The 22,239-nt window shown below is 45.1% G+C and overlaps 1 protein-coding gene across 3 annotated transcripts in view; it reads right to left on the bottom strand.

Moving 5' to 3' along the window:
- The window catches only part of RARB (retinoic acid receptor beta), a 278,793-nt gene that overhangs the window by 65,621 nt on the left and 190,933 nt on the right, over positions 1-22,239 (bottom strand). For all 3 annotated transcript variants that reach the window (XM_087712874.1, XM_087712875.1, XM_087712873.1), the window contains one exon: positions 13,591-13,739. In XM_087712874.1, the coding sequence (XP_087569000.1) occupies positions 13,591-13,739 (149 nt within the window). The remainder of the gene's footprint in view (positions 1-13,590; positions 13,740-22,239) is intronic.

Genomic DNA, 22,239 nt, shown 5'->3' with positions numbered 1-22,239 from the left:
TTCAGCCAAAATCGCAGTTTAACTTGTCTAATCATAGCACGATGAGATACCAGAGATGAATGTGAAGTCCTTATACTAATGTACCCTATGAGGTTAGTCTGAACAGTTTTGATTCATGGCACAATCAACATACTATCTGGTAAATAATGATTAGAAGGACCTATCTGTCAATGTGCAACACTGTGACTGTGAACAAGATTGATAATACAACAGTTTTGTCATATGGGCATACTTTCACATTTTTAATAAACAGCATAAGATGAAACTACATAATGTACATAGCAACTCACCAAAACTTCCCTTCTTCCAGCTTGCTGTACTGATGGGAGTCCTAACTGAAATATAGCTTTTATCTTCCCCAAGGAACTGAAAAATTTGTTATCCACCCAAATGTATATAAACATGGTGTGTAAATATTATTATATATTTAAGTAAATAATATCACCATAATATAATCAAAATTACAATAAGTACCTGTTCTGACCCCCCTCGTCCCACACCAACACACACTCTGAGCCAAAGATAAGTTACGGCATTTAATTAACAGACAGACAGGTCCTTGGCAGCAAACCGGCACAGACAACCTTGGGCAGCAATCCAGCACAGATAAGGCTTGGCAGCAATCCAGCCTACCAAACTCACAATAATGTTCTCCGACATTAATTCCTGTGTTGACTTCTGTAAGAGGAGCGTGTGCACAAGCAGTCTTTTTATAGTCTGGGGAGGAGCCTAATGACCACCAGCTGAGGGCAATTACCTCCTGTAACTGCGCAACTGTTCCTTACGCCTATTAGCTTCGGTGCCGAGCATCCAGGAATAACTCACTGCTGGCATCCGGCTCACTCTGCCTTGTCTCCTCCCCACTGGTCCAAGGCTCAGGCGCCTCCTGGTGGCCAACCAGCCTCTCTGCGCCCTGCTCGGAGTCAGAACCCCGTCCAGGGTCCTCCACATCCTCCAGAGCCAATTCATAGGGCTCCTCGCTGTCGGAGTCTGGTGGCAGTTCCAATGGCTCCTGCTGGGCCACAACAAGTACCCAAGCTTGAAAATTTGAAATGCAAAAAATCAGATTGCAAAGAATAATAGAGGTCAACTGAGGAAGATGTTGATTGGCCAATATGGGATTAAGAAAGGCTGAAGGAGAAGAAGGAAATTCTCTATTAGGGAAGACTCCAAAATGAAGACTCTTAGAAAAAATTATAGGGAAAAAAACAAATATTTAAAAGTTTATCAAGAAGAGAGGTAATATATTTAGTTATGTTACTAACTAACTACTTTAGTCAAGAGGTTCAGTTTAGAAAGATTTGATAATAAAGAGTAAGAGGAAACGGTGATTACATGTAGTCAAACAATAAACATTGCACTAGGTTTTAAAGGTAATTACAGGTGTATATCAATAAAACTACAAGGCTGACAAGGAGAAAAGCTAATAGAATTCTCTGCAAAAATCAAAACCAAGAATTAGGTTTTTTTAGTGGTTATTTATACATAAATTATCTATATATAAAAGTGTAAAGAGTGTATATTACACATAGAAGGTTGGCTACATGATATAAAATGTGCAAAGGTAAACAAGCAAAATCAGGTTTTTGAGAATTCCTTTATGTAAGATCCATCATACTCAGAGAAACCAGTTCGGAGGTCCTTTTTAAAATACTTTCTTTGGTCAAGTGTGATTAGACACACTGGGAATTCATCTCCAGTGCAAAAAGCTCTCAGTGCAACAGAGATAATAAGTTTTTACCAGTCCCAGACTATGAATCAAATTGAAGTTTAACAATTAACAACAATAATACCAGAGGGAGGGGGGAGTAAAGAAGATAATAAGAAAAAGTAATAATACTACACCCAAATACATATAGACATTAGGCAGCACTGTGAGAATCAGTTATTCTCTACCCTACTCCTGATACTATGCTGTCAAATATAGCAAGAGCTGCTCCTTCAATAAAGCATCCAGATCTACACACATCGTCTGTTTTATTGGAGGATAGGTGGGTTTAGATACATGTCAAGCTGCCCAGAGAGTAACGTGTAACAGACAGAACAGGTATGTATGTATATATGTGTGTGTATATACATGTATGTATGTATGTATGTATGTATGCATGTATGTATGTATGTACGTACGCACGTACAATGGAGAGAGTACACCGCCTTGTGCTAATTTCCTGGGTATTAGATGTAACTTTCCCTAGCTTCACGTTACTTTCTATCTGTAAAAAGTTGGGAATCCACCTATAAGTATGAACAGGCACAGTGAGCTGAATCAGTTCAGAGCACGGGAATCAAACTCAATTTCATTGGGAGCCCATTAGTATTATGGTTGCCCTCAAAGGACCAGTAGCATATAAGACTATGATGACTCACAGCAGCCAGGTGGGCATGGCAGATAGCTTGGCTGAGTGGTCAGAGTCGGGTCATCATAACCTGGTGCTTGGTGGGCATGGCCAGGTCGACGCTGCTCACTGGGCACTATTGACCTGTGTTGGGATTGAACAAGTTGCACCAGTTAACTTGCTGTGGAGACAATTTGCTGCCACACAAGTTTGTCTCCCAAACTGCTGGCAGCCAGGTGTGTGTACACACACAGCATTCCATGTTTGGGGACTTTTATTCAGAGGAAGAAGAGGGCCTTCTCCCCAAGCCTTGTGTGTGTGTGTGTGTGTGTGTGTGTGTAATCCCCATTTCCAATTATGTGTAGTAAACATGCTGGCTTGCATTCCCTCATGCAGCTCCCTCTCCAACCCCTCCTTCTTTCTAGAGATCTGTCAAGTCAGAAGTTGGATTCAGAGGAAACTGCTTCCTGCAAACTTTCTCCTTTGTGCTTCCACACTCAGTACTGCTCGGCTTCCTGTGGGAGGGTGCAAGGCTGGTTGGGGGATCCAGAGGTTTCCAGTGGAGGAAAGACAAACTAGGGCGAGCATCAAAGCATCATTCATCAGGAGCCTTGCCATCCTTCTTATGCCACGCAGCGGAGGGAAAGTGCACAGCCCAGTCTTTGAGCTTCCGGGACACAGGACCTTGCAGCTCATCCCAGCTCTGCTTCCCCGAGGAGGCACCTGGCCACACTTACTTCCTCCAGACTGCTGCTGCTGTGCTCACTGTCCTTGATCAGCTTGCTCATGGTGGCTTCCTGGAGGTCCCCACACAGGTCCTGATTCAATGCTGGCCTCCTGCCTATCCCTGGCCTTGCGGGCTGGGAACATGTGGCAGCAGAAAGCAAAATGTGGTGGTCAGAGGGAGACCCACTCCATCTCCATACGAGGAGACCTGGCTTTGTAAACAAAGCATCCTCAGAGATAGGATGAGAGAGTACCAGGAGAGGCTAGGAGGAGGTAGCAAGGGGCGTGGCAAGAGGGCAGCAGGATTGGTGGTGGCCAAGTGCTAAGGCAGGACTTCCTTCACACCCTCCCTCACTCATTCCCATCTCCTTCCTTCCTTCATCCCTTTTTTCTCCCATTCCTTTTCTTTCCCAACTTTTTCCTTCCTTCCCTACCTCTGTTCTTTTCATTCCCATCTCCTTCCTTCCTTCCTTCCTTCCTTCCTGCCTGCCTGCCTGCCTGCCTGTCTCTCTCCCTCCCATCCCCATCCTTCCTGCCTCCCTCCCTCCCTCCCATTCTCATTTCCTTCCTTTCTTCCTCCCTCCCTCCCTCCGCACCTAGGAAAGGATGAGGGAGGGCAGAGGGTGGCAACACTGATTGTGCCCGTGACATTCCCATATGGGAGCAAGGCAGGAGATGGGACGGGGGCTGTCCCAGTGAACAGGAAGCATTCACTGGCTGTAGGTCCAGCCATGGAGGTGATTGTGGCACTGTTGGTGGGCACAATGCTGCTGATGGAGCTCTATGCACTAGTCTACTACAGCTTTGTGGCGACAGTGCTCATTGCATATCAGCTTTGCATCAGTCCCTGCTGCTTGCCACCTGCTGTGTATGCACCCAATTGGGCTGGGGTGGGTCGGGGAGGTGGGGGTAGCCCATTATTGACTCCAGGGCAATCCTACAGGCCAGATCTAACCACGGGCCTCGAGTTTGACATGTCTGGTTTAGAGTAAGAATTTCTGGAATGATGGTATTAATGCTAAGCTGAAAGAGAAGATTCTACTCTGAACAAGCAAATTGGAGTCTTCTATCACTTGTGAGTAAAGTCATATGACAATGGCACAGATCTATTACATTGCTGGTATTCATAACCTTAAACTTAGTATATACATCCTGTCCATTCAAGTATACTCTCTGGTTAAGCAGTTCCCAGGGAAAGTAAATTTGATTACTCATTACATCTAAAGATTGGATAGTGTGTGAGTAAAGAATATCAGAAGTACTTTGAAGTTGCAGCTTCTCAGTGATATAACTTCATGCTTCTTTGTCTTTCTCAATAGAAAAATCAGGGCCAAACAGTTTGAGTTTGAGTTTGAGTTTGAGTTTATTGGGATTTATAGGCCGCCCTTTTCCCTGAGGGGACTCAGGGCAGCTTACAACCACAAGGGAGGGGGGTGCAATGTCAAAAAAAAAAAAAAATGTGAACAAAGAAAAATAGTAAAAACACAACTTTCGTTCAGCAATCAAACACTCGGGCGGGTGAATTGGGAACCTATCCCCAGGCCTGCTGGGAGAGCCAGATCTTGAGGGCTGCGCGGAAGGTCTGGATGGTGGTGAGGGTACGGATCTCAACGGGGAGATCGTTCCACAGGGTTGGAGCTGCAACAGAAAAGGCTCTCCTCCGTGTAGTCGCCAGTCGGCATTGACTGGCAGATGGGATTCGGAGGAGGCCCAGTCTGTGCAATCTAATTGGTCGTAGGGAGGTGATCGGCAGAAGGCGGTCTCTCAAGTACCCAGATCCACTACCATGGAGTGCTTTAAAGGTGGTCATCAGTACCCTGAAGCGCACCCGGAGACCAACAGGTAGCCAGTGCAGCTCGCGGAGGACGGGTGTAACGTGGGCAAACCGTGGTGCGCCCACTATCACTCGCGCGGCTGCATTCTGGACTAGCTGTAGTCGCCGGATGCACTTCAAGGGCAACCCCATGTAGAGCCCATTGCAGTATTCCAGCCTAGAGATCACAAGGGCTCGAGTGACTGTTGTGAGAGCCTCCCGATCTAGGTAGGGCCGCAACTGGCGGACCAGGCGAACCTGGGCAAATGCCCCCCTGGTCACAGCTGACAGCTGGTGGTCAAAAGTCAGCTGTGGGTCCAGGAGGACTCCTAAGTTGCGGACCCTATCTGAGGGGTATAAAATTTGACCCCCCAGCCTAAGCGTTGGTACATTAGCCAAATTATTGGGAGGGAAGCACAACAGCCACTCGGTCTTGTCCGGGTTGAGTACCAGTTTGTTAGCGCTCATCCAGTTCTTAACGGCCTCTAGACCCTGGTTCATCACGTCCACCGCTTCATTGAGTTGGCACGGGGCGGACAGATACAGCTGCGTATCGTCCGCATATTGGTGGTATTTTATCCCATGCCTCCGAATGATCTCGCCCAGCGGTTTCATGTATATGTTAAATAGTAGGGGGGATAAGACCGAGCCCTGCGGCACCCCACATGTTAGGGGCCTCAGGGACGATCTCTGCCCCCCGACCAAAACCGACTGCGACCTGTCCGAGAGGTAGGAGGAGAACCACCGTAAAACAGTGCCTCCCACTCCCACCTCCCGCAGTCGTCGCAGAAGGATACCATGGTCGATGGTATCGAAAGCCGCTGAGAGGTCAAGGAGAACCAGGATGGACGCATAGCCTCCATCTCTGGCCCTCCAGAGATCATCGGTCAATGCGACCAAAGCGGTTTCTGTGCTGTAACCAGGTCTGAAGCCAGACTGGAAGGGGTCAAGATAACTAGCTTCCTCCAAGGCCCGTTGAAGCTGGAAGGCCACCACCTTCTCGACAACCTTCCCAATAAAGGGGAGGTTGGAGACAGGACGAAAGTTGTTTAAAATGGCTGGATCCAAGGATGGTTTCTTCAGGAGGGGTCTCACCACCGCCGTTTTAAGTACGGCGGGGAAGTGCCCCTCCCGAAGGGAGGCGGTGACGACCGCCTGGATCCAGCCATGTGTCACCTCCCTGCTGTTGGCAACCAGCCAGGAGGGACACGGGTCCAGAATACAGGTGGAGGCACTTACAGCTCGAATGGCCTTGTCCACATCCCCAGAGGCAACATCCTGGAACTCAACCCAGAGATGGTTTGCCAAGTGGTCCTCCTGTGTCTCGGCTGGATCTACTGCGGTGGAGTCCAAGTCCGACCGAAACCGAGCTACTTTGTCCGCCAAGAATTGAGCATAGTCCTCAGCCCTACCCTGCAAGGGGTCTCCCGCATCCCTCCTATTTAGGAGGGAGCGGGTTATCCTAAACAGGGCGGCTGGGCGTGACTCGGCGGACGCAACCAAGGCAGAAATGTATGATCTTTTTGCAGTTCTTAATGCTCGGACATAGTCCTTGGTGCAGGTAGTTAAAAGTGCTCGGTTCGCCTCGGACTTATCGGACCTCCACAGGTGCTCTAGGCATCTCCTCCGGCGTTTCTTCTCCCGGAGCTCCTCGGTAAACCAAGGAGGCCTCCGGGATCCACTGACCCGGAGGGGCCGTAGTGGCGCAATCCGATCAAGAGACTCCGACGCCGCTGAATGCCAGGCGGCAGCCAGAGTCTCCGCCGAACTGTGGGCGAGAGTATCAGGAATGACCCCAAGCTCCGTCTGGAACCTCAACGGGTCCATAAGTCGCCTGGGGCGGAACCACCTGGTCGGTTCCTCCTCCCTACGGTGGGGGTTTGGCCTCCGGAAGTCGAGCCTCAGAGCTTCTGGAAAATACTGCCTCAAGGCACCAAGTCCTTATAGATGTTCACTGGTGTATATTTAAGTATTAAGTATTTAAGTATTTAATAAATTTATAGGCCGCCCAATCCCGAAGGATTCCAGGCGGTTTACAGAAATACATTTTTTTTAAAAAAATAAAGAATTAAAAATAGAGGAAAAAAACCAGATTAAAACAGATTAAAAGATCACTTCATGCACTCAATCTAGGTGGGGCTGGACCTCATTCATGAGGTCAACAGCCCCAGGCCTTCCGGAATAGCCAGATTTTGGTAGCTTTTCAGAAGGCCGTGAGAGTGAGAAGGATCTGGATCTCTGGGGGTAGATCATTCCATAGGGTCAGAGAGGCTACAGAGAAGGCTCTCCCCCGGGGAGCCGCCAGACGGCATTGTCTGGTCGACGGCACCCGGAGAAGGCCCACCCTGTGTGGCGCAGTGGTTAAATGCAGCACTGCAGGCTACTGCTAGATCAGCAGGTCAGCGGTTCAAATCTCACCGGCTCAGGGTTGACTCAGCCTTCCATCCTTCCGAGGTGGGTAAAATGAGGACCCAGATTGTTGGGGGCAATATGCTGACTCTCTGTAAACCGCTTAGAGAGGCCTGAAAGGCCTATGAAGCGGTATATAAGTCTACTGCTATTGCTATTGCTATTGCTATTGATCTTATCGGCTGTTGGTAGGTATGCGGCAGAAGACGGTCTTGCAGATATCCGGGTCCTAGGCCATGTAGGGCTTTAAAGGTAATAACCAGCACCTTGAAACGTGTTTGGAGACTGATAGGAAGCCAGTGCAGCTTGCGGAGGATAGGTGTAACATGGGTGTATCTTGGTACACCAAATATCGCTCGCGCGACTGCATTCTGGACCAATTGTAGTCTCCGAACGCTTTTCAGGGGCAGCCCCATGTAGAGCGCGTTACAGTAGTCAGGTCTTGAGGTGACGAGGGCGTGAGTGACCATTTGAAGTGCCTCCCGATCCAGGTAGGGACTGGTGTACCAGGCGGACCTGGGCAAAGGTGATGTTCTAATGTCAGCTGCGGGTCCAGGAGGACACCCAAGTTGCGGACCCTCTCTGAGGGGTGTAAAGTTTCACCCCCCCAGGCTTAGGGATGGAATATCTGGATGTCTTTGGGGGGCAACATCCACAACCACTTGGTCTTGTTAGGATTGAGTGCAAGTTTGTTCACTGGGATCCAGACCCTGACAGCTTCCAGGCACTGGCACATTACTTCCACCACTACACTGAGTTGGCACGGGGCGGAGAGATACAACTGAGTATCATCCGCGTATTGATGGTATTTAATCCCGTGCCAGCGAATGATCTCACCCAGTGGCTTCATGTAGATATTGAATAGGAGGGGGGACAGGACCGAGCCCTGCGGCACACCATATTTAAGGGGCCTAGGGGTCGACCTTTGTCCTCCAACCAACACCGACTGCGACCTGCCGGAGAGATAAGAGGAGAACAACCGTAAAACGGTGCCTCCCACTCCCACCTCTTCCAGCCGTCGCAGAAGGATACCATGGTCGATGGTATCGAAGGCCACTGAGAGGTCAAGGAGCACCAGGATAGAGGAATGTCCTCTATCCCTGGCCCGCCAGAGATCATCAGTCAGCGCGACCAAGGCGGTTTCGGTACAGTATCCAGGCCTGAAACCAGACTGAAAGGAGTCTAGATAATCTGCTTCATCCAAGGTCCATTGGAGTTGAAGGACCACCACCTTCTCAACAACCTTCCCCAAAAAAGGGAGGTTGGAGACTGGATGATAGTTTATAAGCATAGCTGGGTCCAGAGAAGGCTTCTTAAGGAGGGGTCTTACCACCGCTTCCTTCAAAGATTGCGGGAAAGATCCCTCCTGCAGAGACGTGTTCGTGATCCTCTGGAGCCAGCCTCGTGTTACCTCCCTGCTGGTCGAGACCAACCAGGAGGGGCATGGGTCCAGTAAACAGGTGGAGGCACTCATCACTCCCATGGCCTTGTCCACTTCCTCAGGGGTGACAAGCTGGAACTCATTCCAAGAAGTCTGATCAAGGCCCTCCCTCAGCATCGTCGCTGGTACTGTCCAAGTGGAGTCAAGGTCTGTCCGAATCTGAGTGATTTTGTCCGACAGAAACTGAGCAAATTCCTCAGCCCTTCCCTATAAGGGCTCCCTCGCGTCCTCCCCTTTCAGGAGGGAGCGGGTTATCCTAAACAGGGTGGCCGGGCGAGATTCTGCGGATGCAATAAGAGCGGAAAATGTGTACATTTTGCCACCCGTATCCCCACTAAATAAGTCCTAATAAAGGCTCTTAGTTGTATTCGATCGGATTCGGAGTTGTTAGCCCTCCAATGTCGCTCTAGGCGTCTCTTTTGGTGCTTCATCTCCCAGAGTTCCTCGGTAAACCAAGATGCCCTCCTGGATCCACTGCTGCGGAGAGGCTGCAAAGGCACAATTCGATCTAGTGCCTCAGTCGCCGCTGTATTCCAGGCGGCGACCAAGGACTCTGTTGGATTGTGGGCAAGGGAGTCAGGTATCTCTCCAAGCTCCTTCTGAAATCCCAATGAGTCCATCAGGCGCCTGGGGCGGAACCATTTAATCGGTTCCACCTCCCTGCAGTGGGGGAGTAGCTTCCAGAAGTCAAGCCTCAGCAGGAAGTGATCTGACCATGACAAGGGCGAGATCTCTATTCCCCTTAGTTCAAGATCACGTCTCCACTGCCCCGAGAGAAATACGAGGTCGAGTGTGTGTCCTGCTGTATGAGTCGGACCCTGAATTACCTGGGTCAAGTCCATGGTTGTCATGGAAGCCATGAACTCCTGAGCCCATCAGAGCGTTCGCCTAGAGATAGCAGGTTGAAGTCCCCCAGTACTATCAGTCTGGGGAACTCAACCGCCAGTCCGGCTACTGACTCTAGGAGCGCAGGCAGGGCTGTTGTGACGCAGCTGGGAGGTAGGTACATCAAAAACAAGCCCACTTGACCCCCTAGGTCCAACTTCACGAGAAGAGACTCACACCCGACAGTCTCTGGAGCAGGGATCCTGCAAGGAACTAATGACTCTCGGATAATAGCTGCCACTCCCCCACCCCTTCACTGGTGTCGTGGTTGGTGGAGCACCTGAAACCCTTCTGAGAGGGGGACTCCTCCCTCGTGGCCCAGCCAGGTTTCAGTAATACATGCCAGGTCTGCCCCCTCGTCTAATATTAAGTCCTGGACAAGGGGAGCTTTATGAATCACAGACCTGGCATTTAGCAGCAGCAACCTAAGACCATGGCCCTGACTTCTCTTGTCACCAGGTCCTTGAGTTGAGCTTACAGGGCTCAAGGGATCGCTGTGATGTAGCAGACCCTCCTTCCCCGGTAATGGCCAGCCCTGTAGCTCCCGTCATACCTGCCCCTCCTGGTCGTAACCGAGATGCTCCGCCCCACCTCCATCCCGTAGACCCCTCCTCACCTCTCACGGCCCCCGTTCTTCTTGGCAGGCCATTCACTCTAGGACAAGAGGTGGGTCTGGGCTCCCATCCACTTCTGCTTCTGCACTCAGTGGAGGGGGCTCCAGGCCACACTCTCAGGCCTCTCATGTATACCGCACAGGCGTTCTCCTCATACATAACCCACTGTAACTGTTAAGAACATATAATAGTACAATAATACAAAAATATAAAATTAAATTAATTTAAAACGTGGGATCATTCATCTTCATACATACAAACATTCCGCATACAAATAAAATTTGCGCAGGTGTTAATTTTGTGCAAGCGGTTCATGCAGTTCAAATAGCTGGAAACCAGTGATGATGTAGCAGAAGAGTGTCTAATCTTCCCCTTTCTCCTGTGAACCTGGAATGGTGCAGAAAAAGGGGGCTAAAGTCTGGGGTGGCTGAGGTGGATTGAAGGGGGGGCATGCGTCGGCTGAGAGGGCGTTAAGTCCCCCACCTGCATCTTCACCATCTTCCATCACCCCATTCCACTGAAGAATGTAATGGAGAACAAGCTGCAGGTGTTGCTGGTACACCAGAGGATTTTCATACTCGCTGCAGCGATGGTATTTTTCGAAAAGATAAAGCGGAGGAGGAAACGGAGGAGAAGGGTGGCGATGGTCGCAATAGATGGAGCCGAGGTTGAAAGTCCAGAAACCGCGTTTAAAAGGAGCCAGGTGTCGAGTAACAAGAGGCCCCGTAGCGGCGACGGCAGAGTAGAAGAGAGGCCGTGCTGAGAGGAAAGACCGAGTCAAGTAGAAAGGGAGGGGGACACCCAGGAGAGCCGCAGTGGCAGCAGATAGAACCAGTTGCCCAATCTCGCCCAGTACCGTCACAGGCTGACCAACCCCTCCATGGGGCGATGAATAGTCCGGCACAGGTCCAGGGGCTTCCCAGGGCCGAAGAAACGAGGCCGAAAACGCTGCTAGCGCAATGCCATCCGACACCGCCGCCGACCAGCGCTACCGACCAGCACGAAAACCACCAAGGGCGGCAACACCGACGAGGAGCCGCCCGAATGCGGCGACCCCCCAGATAGCTGTCTCTCTGGGTGCCCTGAATCCCGATCTCCTACAGGAGCCCCTTTCCGCACAGCTTCCAGGGTTAGTTCCATAAGTTTTCAAACGCTTTTTGTCTTCCGAAGCCAGAGCAGTAAAGCTTGGCAACCATTTCTCATCTTGCACATGCGCAAAAGTCTTGGATTTGAAGGAGGATAATGACTTTATAGAGAATAATAACAATAATTTATTAAGCTTGCATGCCTTCCAATTCTCAACAACTCTACAAGCTGGATAGGAAGGACTATCAAGCTAAATTTGATTTACCAGATAAAGAATCATCATTATCAAACTAAGCAGTGGAAAAGGATGGGCAGGAACTCAAGATAAATCAAAATAAATAAATGATAGAAATAACATGTTTATGCCTGAGATTAGAATGGTTGTTGTATAAGTATGTTCCACTGGATATTTAGAACTGATGCATGCATAATTCAACTACCATCTTAAGCATCTAAAGATAAGTAGTCAAAAAGAAAACATGCAGATCATTAACCAAGACCAGACTACTGTAAAATTAGGGTAAAGTTTGTGAAATCAAAGTGATGAAAACATGATGGTTTCCTTGATGACCTAAAAATTGGTAGGGGACGTTTTCTGATCTTTAGAGCTATTCAGTTATTTTAATATAAATCCTATATTGTCCATTCGTTAATATTATGCAGCTGATTATTAATGATTTTTTAAAAAGAATGATAAAGGATTAATTCACTAGGGGAGGAGGTTTTTATAAAACGAAACAGACTTCTCAGCTACTTTATGGAGATAAAGGAGCATAAAAATATTGCTTCAAACCACTGAGCAAATGAGGTGATAAAATAAATAGTAAGAATCATTCACACTCCCCAAATCAGCTCAACCCACAATAAATTGATCGTGATAACCAAAGGTAGACTGATTTCAGTTACTTTAATTTGAAGGCAGATCGGTTGATCACTAAATCCAAAAGGTGTCCTATCTCCTTCATTTTGTTATTTTTTTCTAAGTGATGTTCTAGGTTGCTACTTTGGTATAATGGAGGTCTTCACAGCATAATGGAGGTCTGAAAAAAATAGCCTGAGATCTGTCTCCTTTACTTCTTTATAGATTAGTGAAAAACGATTACATAATACTCAGGTTCACCTTAAGGTCAATCAGTCATCAATCAAATCCATGTATACTTCCAATATTGAAAAATTAAAGAAATCTTTAGTAAGACTATAGTTTTCTATTCACTGAAATAATTGGATATTGTAAAATCCCAATCAGAACTTTACTTTTAAAAAAGTTCACAAATATAATAATTTAGTCCATGTGGAGGCTAAAATCAACTTTGAAGAACAACTGTGGGTCAACATACATACTGTATAAGCAGATAGGCCTACACAGAGATGCAATTTAGCATTGAAAAACTATTAATAAAGTAAAAAGCAATATCATAGGTAACATTTGAAGAAAATGAAAGCATCATTCTTTGTTATCAGTTTCCTTCATGTGTAATTTTCAAAGTATTTTTTGAGACACTAAACCATTCGGGCTGCATTGTGATATTTTAAGTGGTTCTTTTTCAGCTGCCACAAGACTTCAAGTTGTGGATTTATTCATGTGTTCTGCCAAATTCTGTGTATTGTACAAAACAAAGGTCTAATGGAGCCTCTGAGTCTGCATAATTTCAACAGCATTGACTCTGAAATAATTTAACTAATTATGTCATATAGTGATTCACTATATCAAGCAGGATGGAAGTACAATATTAAATCCTTAAAAAAAACATGAAAAGCCATAACAAAATTGATTACTAAGAAAAATCAGCACTTCAGCTATGAGAACATATTCTTTAAAGTTGATTGCTAACTATATAATGTAAAAGATAACAATATTCCATAGGAATCTTATCTATAAACAAGGTCTGTCTGCTTCAAAGTGTCTTTTTCATTTCTCCTGTTATCTATTTACAAACTTCTCTATGGTCACCGTTGTTTGCTGTCATACATGGCATAAATATAGTACTACTGTAAAACTACTGACTCCCTCTTCCTTAACTGCTTAAAATACCTATTGCATATAACATATTCACTTAAGCTGGAATTCACATCCTTTTAGCCATATACATTATATTATTATTAAATGGCTTCACTATTATATATTTCTGTTATATATTTCTGCTACATATTTCTCTGTTTCCAATCCCTCCCATTGCTTCTGTATGATTGCGTATTTTGAGTGTAATCCTGTTATTAGGCTTTTGTCGCCATGAAAGGAATACAAACAGCAACATTTAACTGAAATGTTTGGGCACTCACCTTACACCCCTCACAAGCACTGACACCATAGTGATATCCAGAAGATTTGTCCTGACAAACAAAACAGGGCTTGTAAACACGAGGGGGAGGAAGCGGGGAAGGTGGACTGGGAACAAGCTCCTCAGAACTGGTGCTCTGAGTTTCAATTGCTAAAAAGAGAGAAAGAGAGAGAGAAAGAGAAAGAGAATTTTAGTGCATTTAACTATTGACATTGCTGTAGTACAGTGCTAATAGCAGAGAGGTTAAGACTTGCATTAAATGCCTGTCCTTTTCCCAAGTCCCAAATACACATAATAAATTCAGAGAATATCTGAAGTTTTTTATCTTTTTATGTATGCTGACATTTATAGCACTATAACCACACACATACATAGAGAGAGAGACAGACAGACAGACAAACAATATCATTCAATCAACATAATCCCAGACTACCTCAAACTGATCAAGAAATGAATCCACATTGATCCCATCGATTTAGCGATATCCAGTATAGTAAAAAAAATGTCAAAATGGCCCATCTAATGGTGCATCAAAGCTTTTCCTTTTCAAATGTGCATTACACCACCAAGGCTGCCTTAATTTTCATTTAATCACAATTCGGCAAAGAATCTGAGTGAATAAAATATTTCATATACAAAAAGTTAAATATGATAATTTGCTTGTATCGCTCTTTCCTCCACCTTAATTTGCCAAAATATCTCTGCTAATATAAAAAAGGAGTAAAAACTATTGAAAACAATACTGTGAGGAGTGGTACATTATAAACTATAGTGCATATAGAAGCCACTCTGTGTGGCTGTTTTTTTAAAATCATGTGGTGGCACAGAAACAATTCTCAACTCAGTCTCTTCTGAAAAGGTATAAACTTGATGATTTGTCTCCTTGTCCTCTCTGCTTTTCTTATTTGGATGAATAACCTGTCAAATCTATGGGATATGACAGAGACAAGTTACCATTCTGGTTTGAACTGGAAAGAAGAGCCTGAACCTAAGTACAGGAACTATAAGATGGAGTCAACTCAAAGCAACTGCTTACCACCAAACAGCTAAATTCTCATATCTTATTAAGTGGATACACTGAAAAGGAAAAATGGATTTAGATTACAGAAATTTAGTGATCTGATATATTTATTTTAACACACATTTAGAATGGAGATTTCTTGCTATCCACCTGTTCATGTAGTGAGGGAAAGAGTTCTGAATAAAAGAGGAATGTGCGGATGTTCAGAAAATATAATATTTGCAAATGTACCATGTTCTTTCCCAGGCAAGTCCATTACGGAGAGAAAGAGAGAATTTTTTCCCATGGAAAACAAACTCTTCCTGTGAGATGTATAACTAGGAAAGAGACTTATAATGAAAGAAAAAATCCTAACAACATTGCAAATTTCAAGGAAATATCTCAAAAGATATTTCAAAAGAGGAAAAAAATAGATTTATATCTATAGCAGTGGTGGGGTTCAATTTTTTTTTACTACCGGTTCTGTGGGCATGGCTTGGTGGGCATAGCAGGGGAAGGATATTGTAAAATCTCCATTCCCAACACACTCCAGGGGAAGGATACTGTAAAATCTCCATTTCCCCCCCTGAACTGATCAAAACCTGCTGAATACCACCTCTGATCTATAGTACTAGTCACATTATAGAGTTCCCAGTACCTTATAGTACTTTTCCCTCCTAGGAGAATTATCATTTGTGAACTATCACATTGAGCTCCTAGATGAAAAGCAACATAAGCAAAATCTCTGTTACATATTATGTTATATAATATGTATGTATAGTATGATTGGCCCTAATAAAGATACAGCTGTAAGCAAGCAGAAACACCTATTGCTGACACCTATCTCACCATAGTGATATCGGAAAATATATATATATATATATATGCAGAATTAAACTTGGTTTACACTTCAAAAGCACAGAAAATTCCTAGTGGGAAATCCCAAGATTGAGAATCAAAAATAACCTGGAATAAAATTGAGACGGCAACTGAATTCAAACCTAGGGTGGGATCCCTGAAAGGTTTTTCCCTAGGCTATAGATCTTCAACTACTAATGGAAGGAATGGGCATTCTTTCAATTTATGATTCTCCTGGTTTAGGGAGAGTCTTAGAATTACTCCTCAAGATCCTCAGATCCTCCACTGAGGTTTGCAAATAACTACAGGAGCTGTGCTGTTTTACACTGATACTTAAGATTCCTTCCCTATCCTACTCCATTATTTTTGCGGAGGGGGGGTCTCTTGGTTTTCCTCCCTCCTTTCCTTGATTTTTTTCCAAACTTGTTGTCCAACTAAATGTGCTAAAGACAGATGTTTGTTTTAAAGCACAAACTGTTTTGCAAAGATATGTACTGATATGAGGAAAAGGTCCAAGTGGGTGGAAGGAATTTTGACCCTTTTTCAAGTTTATTTTTTCAAAATTGGTTCTATAACCGGACATAAAGTTTATTAGAACAGAAATTGTAATTGGAACAAAGAAGGAAGCAGGAGGCTTTAGGAAGACAGCATTATGGCAATTCAAGTTTTTGATGAAGTTTTCTTGTTTTCCTTATATATTGGCTTTAAATCAACCCAAAGACAATACATTAGTTCAACATAATCCGTACATAGAGTATGGGAACTTATATCATTTTTTTCACCAAGTTTTGCTATAGTCCAGATGTTACTGTGCTGAGTAGTGCGATTTTATATATTTCATATGGTTATGTAATAATTCAAATTCTGAGGATGGAATATGTTTTGGGATAAGGCTCACTTTGTGTTTCCCAGAAAATGTTTAAAAGATTTCTGCAGCAGGGCAGGAAAAAGTACAATGGATTGAGGTATTGAGAGCTCTGAAGTGTGTGCCCACACAACCTACGAATTAATTTTCCCCTTTCAAATCCAGATTGCTATACAGCTTCAAGAGAGATAATTGAAGATTTAAAATCTTCATTATTCAGCCTGTCTTTTGGCCGTGTTTTTTTCAGGCCATTTACAGCCGTTTTTCAGCTATTTTCAGGTTGTTTTTCAGGCTGTTTTTGGACATTTTCAGGCCATTTTGGATGTTCAGTAGTAGTAAATAAACAGAGGGGGAATTGTACCTTGTTGTGGCCTTTGACTCAATTTTCCTCTCTATTTATTTACTACTACTGAACATCCAAAAATGGCCCAAAAATGGGTGGGGGTGGGGCTAGCCAGTGGTGGAATTAGCCAGTTCACCAAACTGGGTAGAATTTTAACAACCAGTTCACCCAAACCAGGATGAACTGGCTGAAGCCCACCTCTGCTTATAACTACTTGATAAAGTTCCAGAAAAGAAATATATTTTATTTCATGAAGACAAACTGGAATGACCATTTGCTTACCTGAAGGGTCGTTCTCTGTGCATTGTGGGAGAGTCCAAGCATGGGTTAAATTAGTCTCAATGCTCAAGGACTGAGGTAATTATTTTCTTTAACCACACCTCCTGGTCCTCATTAATGCTAGGTTTTTTTAGAAGATCTGGAACTGGAGAAGGATGATGATGAGATGAAAGCCAGATTGTCTCTGTTGCCTCTGATGAAACCAGAGAATGACTCTTCAGGTAAGCCAATGGTCATTCTCCTGTGTACTGCTTAGAGTGTCCAAGCATGGGACACACCCAAGTTAACTGTCACTAGGCGGGAAGAAGGTCAGTACAGGGTGTCGGTCATGGACATAACTCCCTGCAAGACTGTTCTGTCGAATGATGCCTCAGCGGAGGCAAATGTGTCCAATCTATAGTTTCTGACAAATGGTGATGGGGACAACCATGTTGCTGCTCTGCAGAGCTTGTCTATTGTTGCTTGGGTTGCCGAGGCAGCGATGGTAGCCACGCTCCTTGTAGAATGAGCAATGATATGGCGAGGAACTGCCTTAGACTGGTGCTCATACGCTGACATGATGCACGCCCTCAGCCATCTGCCGATAATTGAGGATGTTACCTTTCGCCCCAGGGACCCCAGATGGAAGGACATGAAAAGGACATGAAAAGAGCCTCAGACCTGCGTAATTCTGCTGTTCGTTTAATATATCTACGAAGGACACACCTGACATCCAGAGTATGCCAGACCCTTTCCCTCAGATGTCTTTTGCGTGGGCAAAAGTTTGGCAAATTTCCTCATGCGCCCTGTGAAACCAGGAGTTAATTTTTGGGATAAATGCCGGATCCAGGCGAAACACAACTCTGTCTGGATGTGTAATACATAAGTCCTCCTGGACCGAGAGGTCCTGATATTTTCCTTGCCAAAGTTATAACAATGAGAAAAACTATTTTGAGTGTGAAGAGTCAGAGGGAGGCTGCGTGAAGAGAGTCGAAGGGAGCTGAAGTCAGTGTCTGAAGAACTACCGATAGTTGCCAGGTTGGGTAATGGTGAACCACCAGAAGGCATAGGTTCAAGGTGTCTTTGAGGAAACTCCAGACCTTCGGAAGTCTGCGGAGAGGCTGTGTTGAATATCCAGACCAAACAGTGGACAGGGAAGCGACCTGACGATGGAGGGTGTTGGGAGCTAACCCCTTGTCACGACCCTCCTGCAGAAAGTCCACTGTGACCAGATCAATATGATGAGTCTCACACCACCTGGCAAACATGACCCATGTTGAATTGTAAATTCTGGTAGTGGAAGGTCACCAGGATGGTATTGGTCACCTTATCCGAGAAACTGTCTCTCCTCAAGAGGTCCCCTCAAGTGCCAGACAGTCAAATGGAACCACTGGGGGTCTGGGCAAACAATGGCCCCCTGGCTGAGGGACACCTGACACTGACAGATTCACCAAGGTTTGGTCACACAGAGTCTGACAAGGTCGACATATCAGGACCTCCTGGGCCAATGGGATGCCACCTCCGCCACCTCCGCAATGATCTTGCGGATCACTTGTGATAGAAAAAGTAGAGGCGGAAATGTGTACAAAAGTCCCAGAGGCCATTTACAGCAAAGGGCATCTGTCCCCTCTGCCCGGGGCAAGTGAAAGCGGGAGAAGTGATGCAGTTGCGTGTTCTCTTGGGTGGTGAGCAGGTCGATCACAGGGGTGCCGAATTTCTGCAATAACTGGCAGAACAGAACCGGATGCAGGTGCCACTCTGCGTGGTCTATGGTGGTGCTACTCAACCAGTCCGCCTGGGTGTTGTCTGCCCCTGAGATGTGATTGGCTCGGATGGATTAGATGTAATACTCCGCCCACCTGTCTAGTTTCTGCTTCCACCATGAGGACCCTGGATCTCATGCCTCCTTGGCGGTTAATATGTGCCTTGGTAACCACATTGTCCATCATCAACAGCACATGTTGGCATGAATGTCCTGCTTGAAGTGACGTAGGATGAGTTTTCCTGCTCTCAGCTCTAGCCAGTTGATGTTGTGAGCTGATTGGTCCTGAGATCACCTGCCCTGTGTCACTTGATGTTCCAGGTGGGCGCCTCAGCCAAACAGCTAGTGTCTTTTGTGATAACTACTTGCTTTGGTTCCTTGAAGAGGTGACTTTTCATCATGGCTGGTAATCGCCACCATCGGAGGGACCTCTTCACCTTCAGGGAGAATCGTTTCTTTGCTGTGGAGTGCTTCTGTTGGCTGTGTTGGCAGCAGGAACCATTGAAGCTCTCGGGAATGAAGTTGTGCCACAGAACTATTGAGATGCACTATATCATTTTTCCTAATAATTGCGAGAGGAACAGCACAGGAACCTGCCTCATTCGCTGAATCTTGCGCACTAGGGCCCCCAGGCTAATCTGTCCTGAGACAGGAACACCCTGCAGATTGAGGTATCGATCACCACCCCTATGTGGAGAAGCCTGGCGGTTGGGCTTAGATGACTTTTCTCCAGGTTCACAGAGAACCCGTGGTTCTGTAGGGCCCTCATGGTGGACTGGAGATCCCATAAGGCTGTTTCCTGGATGATGACTGGATTAGTATGTCATCTAGGTAACACTGGAGTTTTACGGGTCTGCACCTGAGGTGTGCCACAATGACAGAGAGAATTTTGGTCAGGGTCCAGGGGGTTGTCCTTCCTTGTCTTCCTGTCCCTTCCTGAAGCCCTGATCTGAATTGGGGTCTGAGAGGGGCTTGGTATACCATAGTTGCTGGTGGAAGGGCCCGGCTGCTCCAGATCCACAGGCACAGATGCCTCAGCCATCCTGAGCTGTGCATGAGGCAATTGAGGATCTAGGCCTCTGTTCAAATTCAGCAAGAACCGGCTAGAATGGTGTAAAGCAGAACCAGAGCCTTGGTGGTGTAGTTGCTGTTCGCTGCAGAGGACTGCTGAAGAGGAAGCCTTAAATTGTTGAAGGCCTTGAAAAGCAAAACAAAAATGTAAGCAGGCATGACCTGAGATGGTTGCACAGCCTCGCAGATCACTTGAGGGGGGAAAAAAATAGTGGCACTCCTCTGAAGCTGATGTATGACTGCATGGCAGCCAATGACACCAGTGCCACCACGACAATAAAGGTAAGTGGCAGCGACCCTGCCAGAGCCCCAAAAAGAGTCAGCGGGCAACTCAGTGGCGATCTGCATGGAGACAGACAAGCGGCAAAATTGCGACTGAAAGGGCACGCGAACGGCATCTAAAAATGACCGCCACTCTGTTTGGGGGGGGGAGAAGGCAAAATGGCAGCTGTAGGCACAATGGCGGCCGGAATTCTCCTCGCGGCTCAGCAGAGCGCAAAAGATTTCAAAGGGAACCCCACTGGCTCGCCAGCAGCTCCCGGGATCTCAGCTACACGTTTTGGCTATCAAGGCAGCCGAACTGACATCTGCTGCCCACTGTGAGTGGCATGACAGGCAGAGCACCTCCCAATGTCCACTCCTACCTCAATTCAAATTCCAAATCACTGGAAAGAGCCAAAAAGAAAAAAAGAAATCAGGTAAAACAAAAAGTTGAGAATTTAAGTTGAGAGTCCAAGCCTGTGCTAAATTAATAACTGGAGCTCACTAAATTAGTCCTTAATGAGCCAGACTGAGGAAAAACTGGGATTAAGGAGGACCAGGGGGCATGGTTAAAGAAAATAATTATCTCAGCCCTTGGGCAATCAGACTAATTTAACCCAAGCTTGGACTCTCCAAGCAGCACATAGGAGAAGAAGTGACTTAATGAGTTAATTGGAATTAGGATGAATTTCTATCTGTTGGATATTTGTAATGGAAAAAAAGGTAATCTAAAATTTGAAAATGTAATCTTTTTTATATATAGTGCCTAAATAATTCCTAAAGTATGCAAAATGTTATGAAAATATATTTGAGGGTATTTGTGTTAAAAGAAAAAGTTAAAATGATATACTAGTTTAAATAAAAATTGAGACTTTTAAAAAGGATGTATATAAAAGAAAAAAAATATTATTCTATGATGGTAGTTTGGAGAAAGGGACCTAAATTTAATACTGAATTTCATAGCATGTATGTAAAGGAGTTAAAAGAAAAAGATGTAGTAGAAAGTTTTGAAATGTGTTTAAAGAAAAGTTTAGCATTTTAAAAAGGATGAAAAAAAAGTAAGGTCAAAGAATCTGAAAGAATACAGTGAACCTTGTTAATGAGCCAAGGTGGTGCAGTGGTTAGGGTGCAGTACTGCAGGCCACTTCAGCTGACTGTTATCTGCAGTTCAGCGGTTCTAATCTCACCGGCTCAAGGTTGACTCAGCCTTCCATCCTTCTGAGGTGGGTGAAATGAGGACCCAGACTGTGGGGGCGATATGCTGACTCTGTAAACCGCTTAGAGAGGGCTGAAAGCCCTATGAAGCGGTATATAAGTCTAACTGCTATAAATGGTAATAGTTTGCTAAGATTATTATGTGCAAATAGAAATATATTATTTCCATAGCAAGGAAAATAAAACAGAAATTGTTAAATTGATTATTTTATTCAAAGAGGAGAAAATATTTCAGTAAGTTATTCTTTGGATATCACTCCTGATTTTTGTGCTTGTAATGAAAAAAAGAAAGAAACCTTGACCTTGGTTTTGTTAATTAGATAGATTTGTTGTTATGGAAATGGCTAGTTATATACTAATGTGTAAAAGCAAACATTAAGGCTAAAGTGTTTTTAACTTGTACTAAACTAGGAAGAATCGGAAGTCAACACCTTTTTTTCTTTTTTCCCTTGTATCTTACAACTCCTCCCCTTTCTTTTTCCTTCCTCTAATTTCCTATTTCTATTTCTCTTTGTAATATAAAATAACCTGGAATAAAATTATTGCCAAGGAATCTACTGAACATGATCATATAAGCACCACAAACTGAACTCAATTCAAGGGACCCTACCTTCTTCATATAAATGCTACCCAATGTATTATAGATTCTATGTGTCTCAGGGTGTAATTAATTGAAAATTAACAGTCACAGTAATATAAAACTTCTTAACCAATCCCCACATAGCAGCTGCTTCCAGATAAGTAGCATTCCCTGCACTTCAGGCTATTTGGATTAGCACTGTTTAAACACATTTTGAGAAATGGTCCAAGAAATGGGACAACCTGGTCTTGGGGCACGATGCTGAAAGCAATGAATCTAAGAATAGAAAAGTAAAAGAGGGAGAGAAGGCAGGGCTTAGCAGTGAGAAGACGGACTTTCAGGCATTTCCTGAATGACCATCTATACCGGAGTCTTTTTTGGAGGATTCTTTTGAATCTAAGCTGTCCCGAAGAGACAGTGACGTGGGAGGAACTCCA

The sequence above is a fragment of the Thamnophis sirtalis genome, unplaced genomic scaffold (genome assembly GCF_051295495.1).
Source record: "Thamnophis sirtalis isolate CommonGarterSnake01/CBP01778 unplaced genomic scaffold, rThaSir2_p1.2 scaffold_4, whole genome shotgun sequence".
Classification (NCBI taxonomy): domain Eukaryota; kingdom Metazoa; phylum Chordata; class Lepidosauria; order Squamata; family Natricidae; genus Thamnophis; species Thamnophis sirtalis.
The sequence above is the reverse complement of the archived record's forward strand: the minus strand, read 5'-3'. Positions and strand labels throughout refer to the sequence as shown.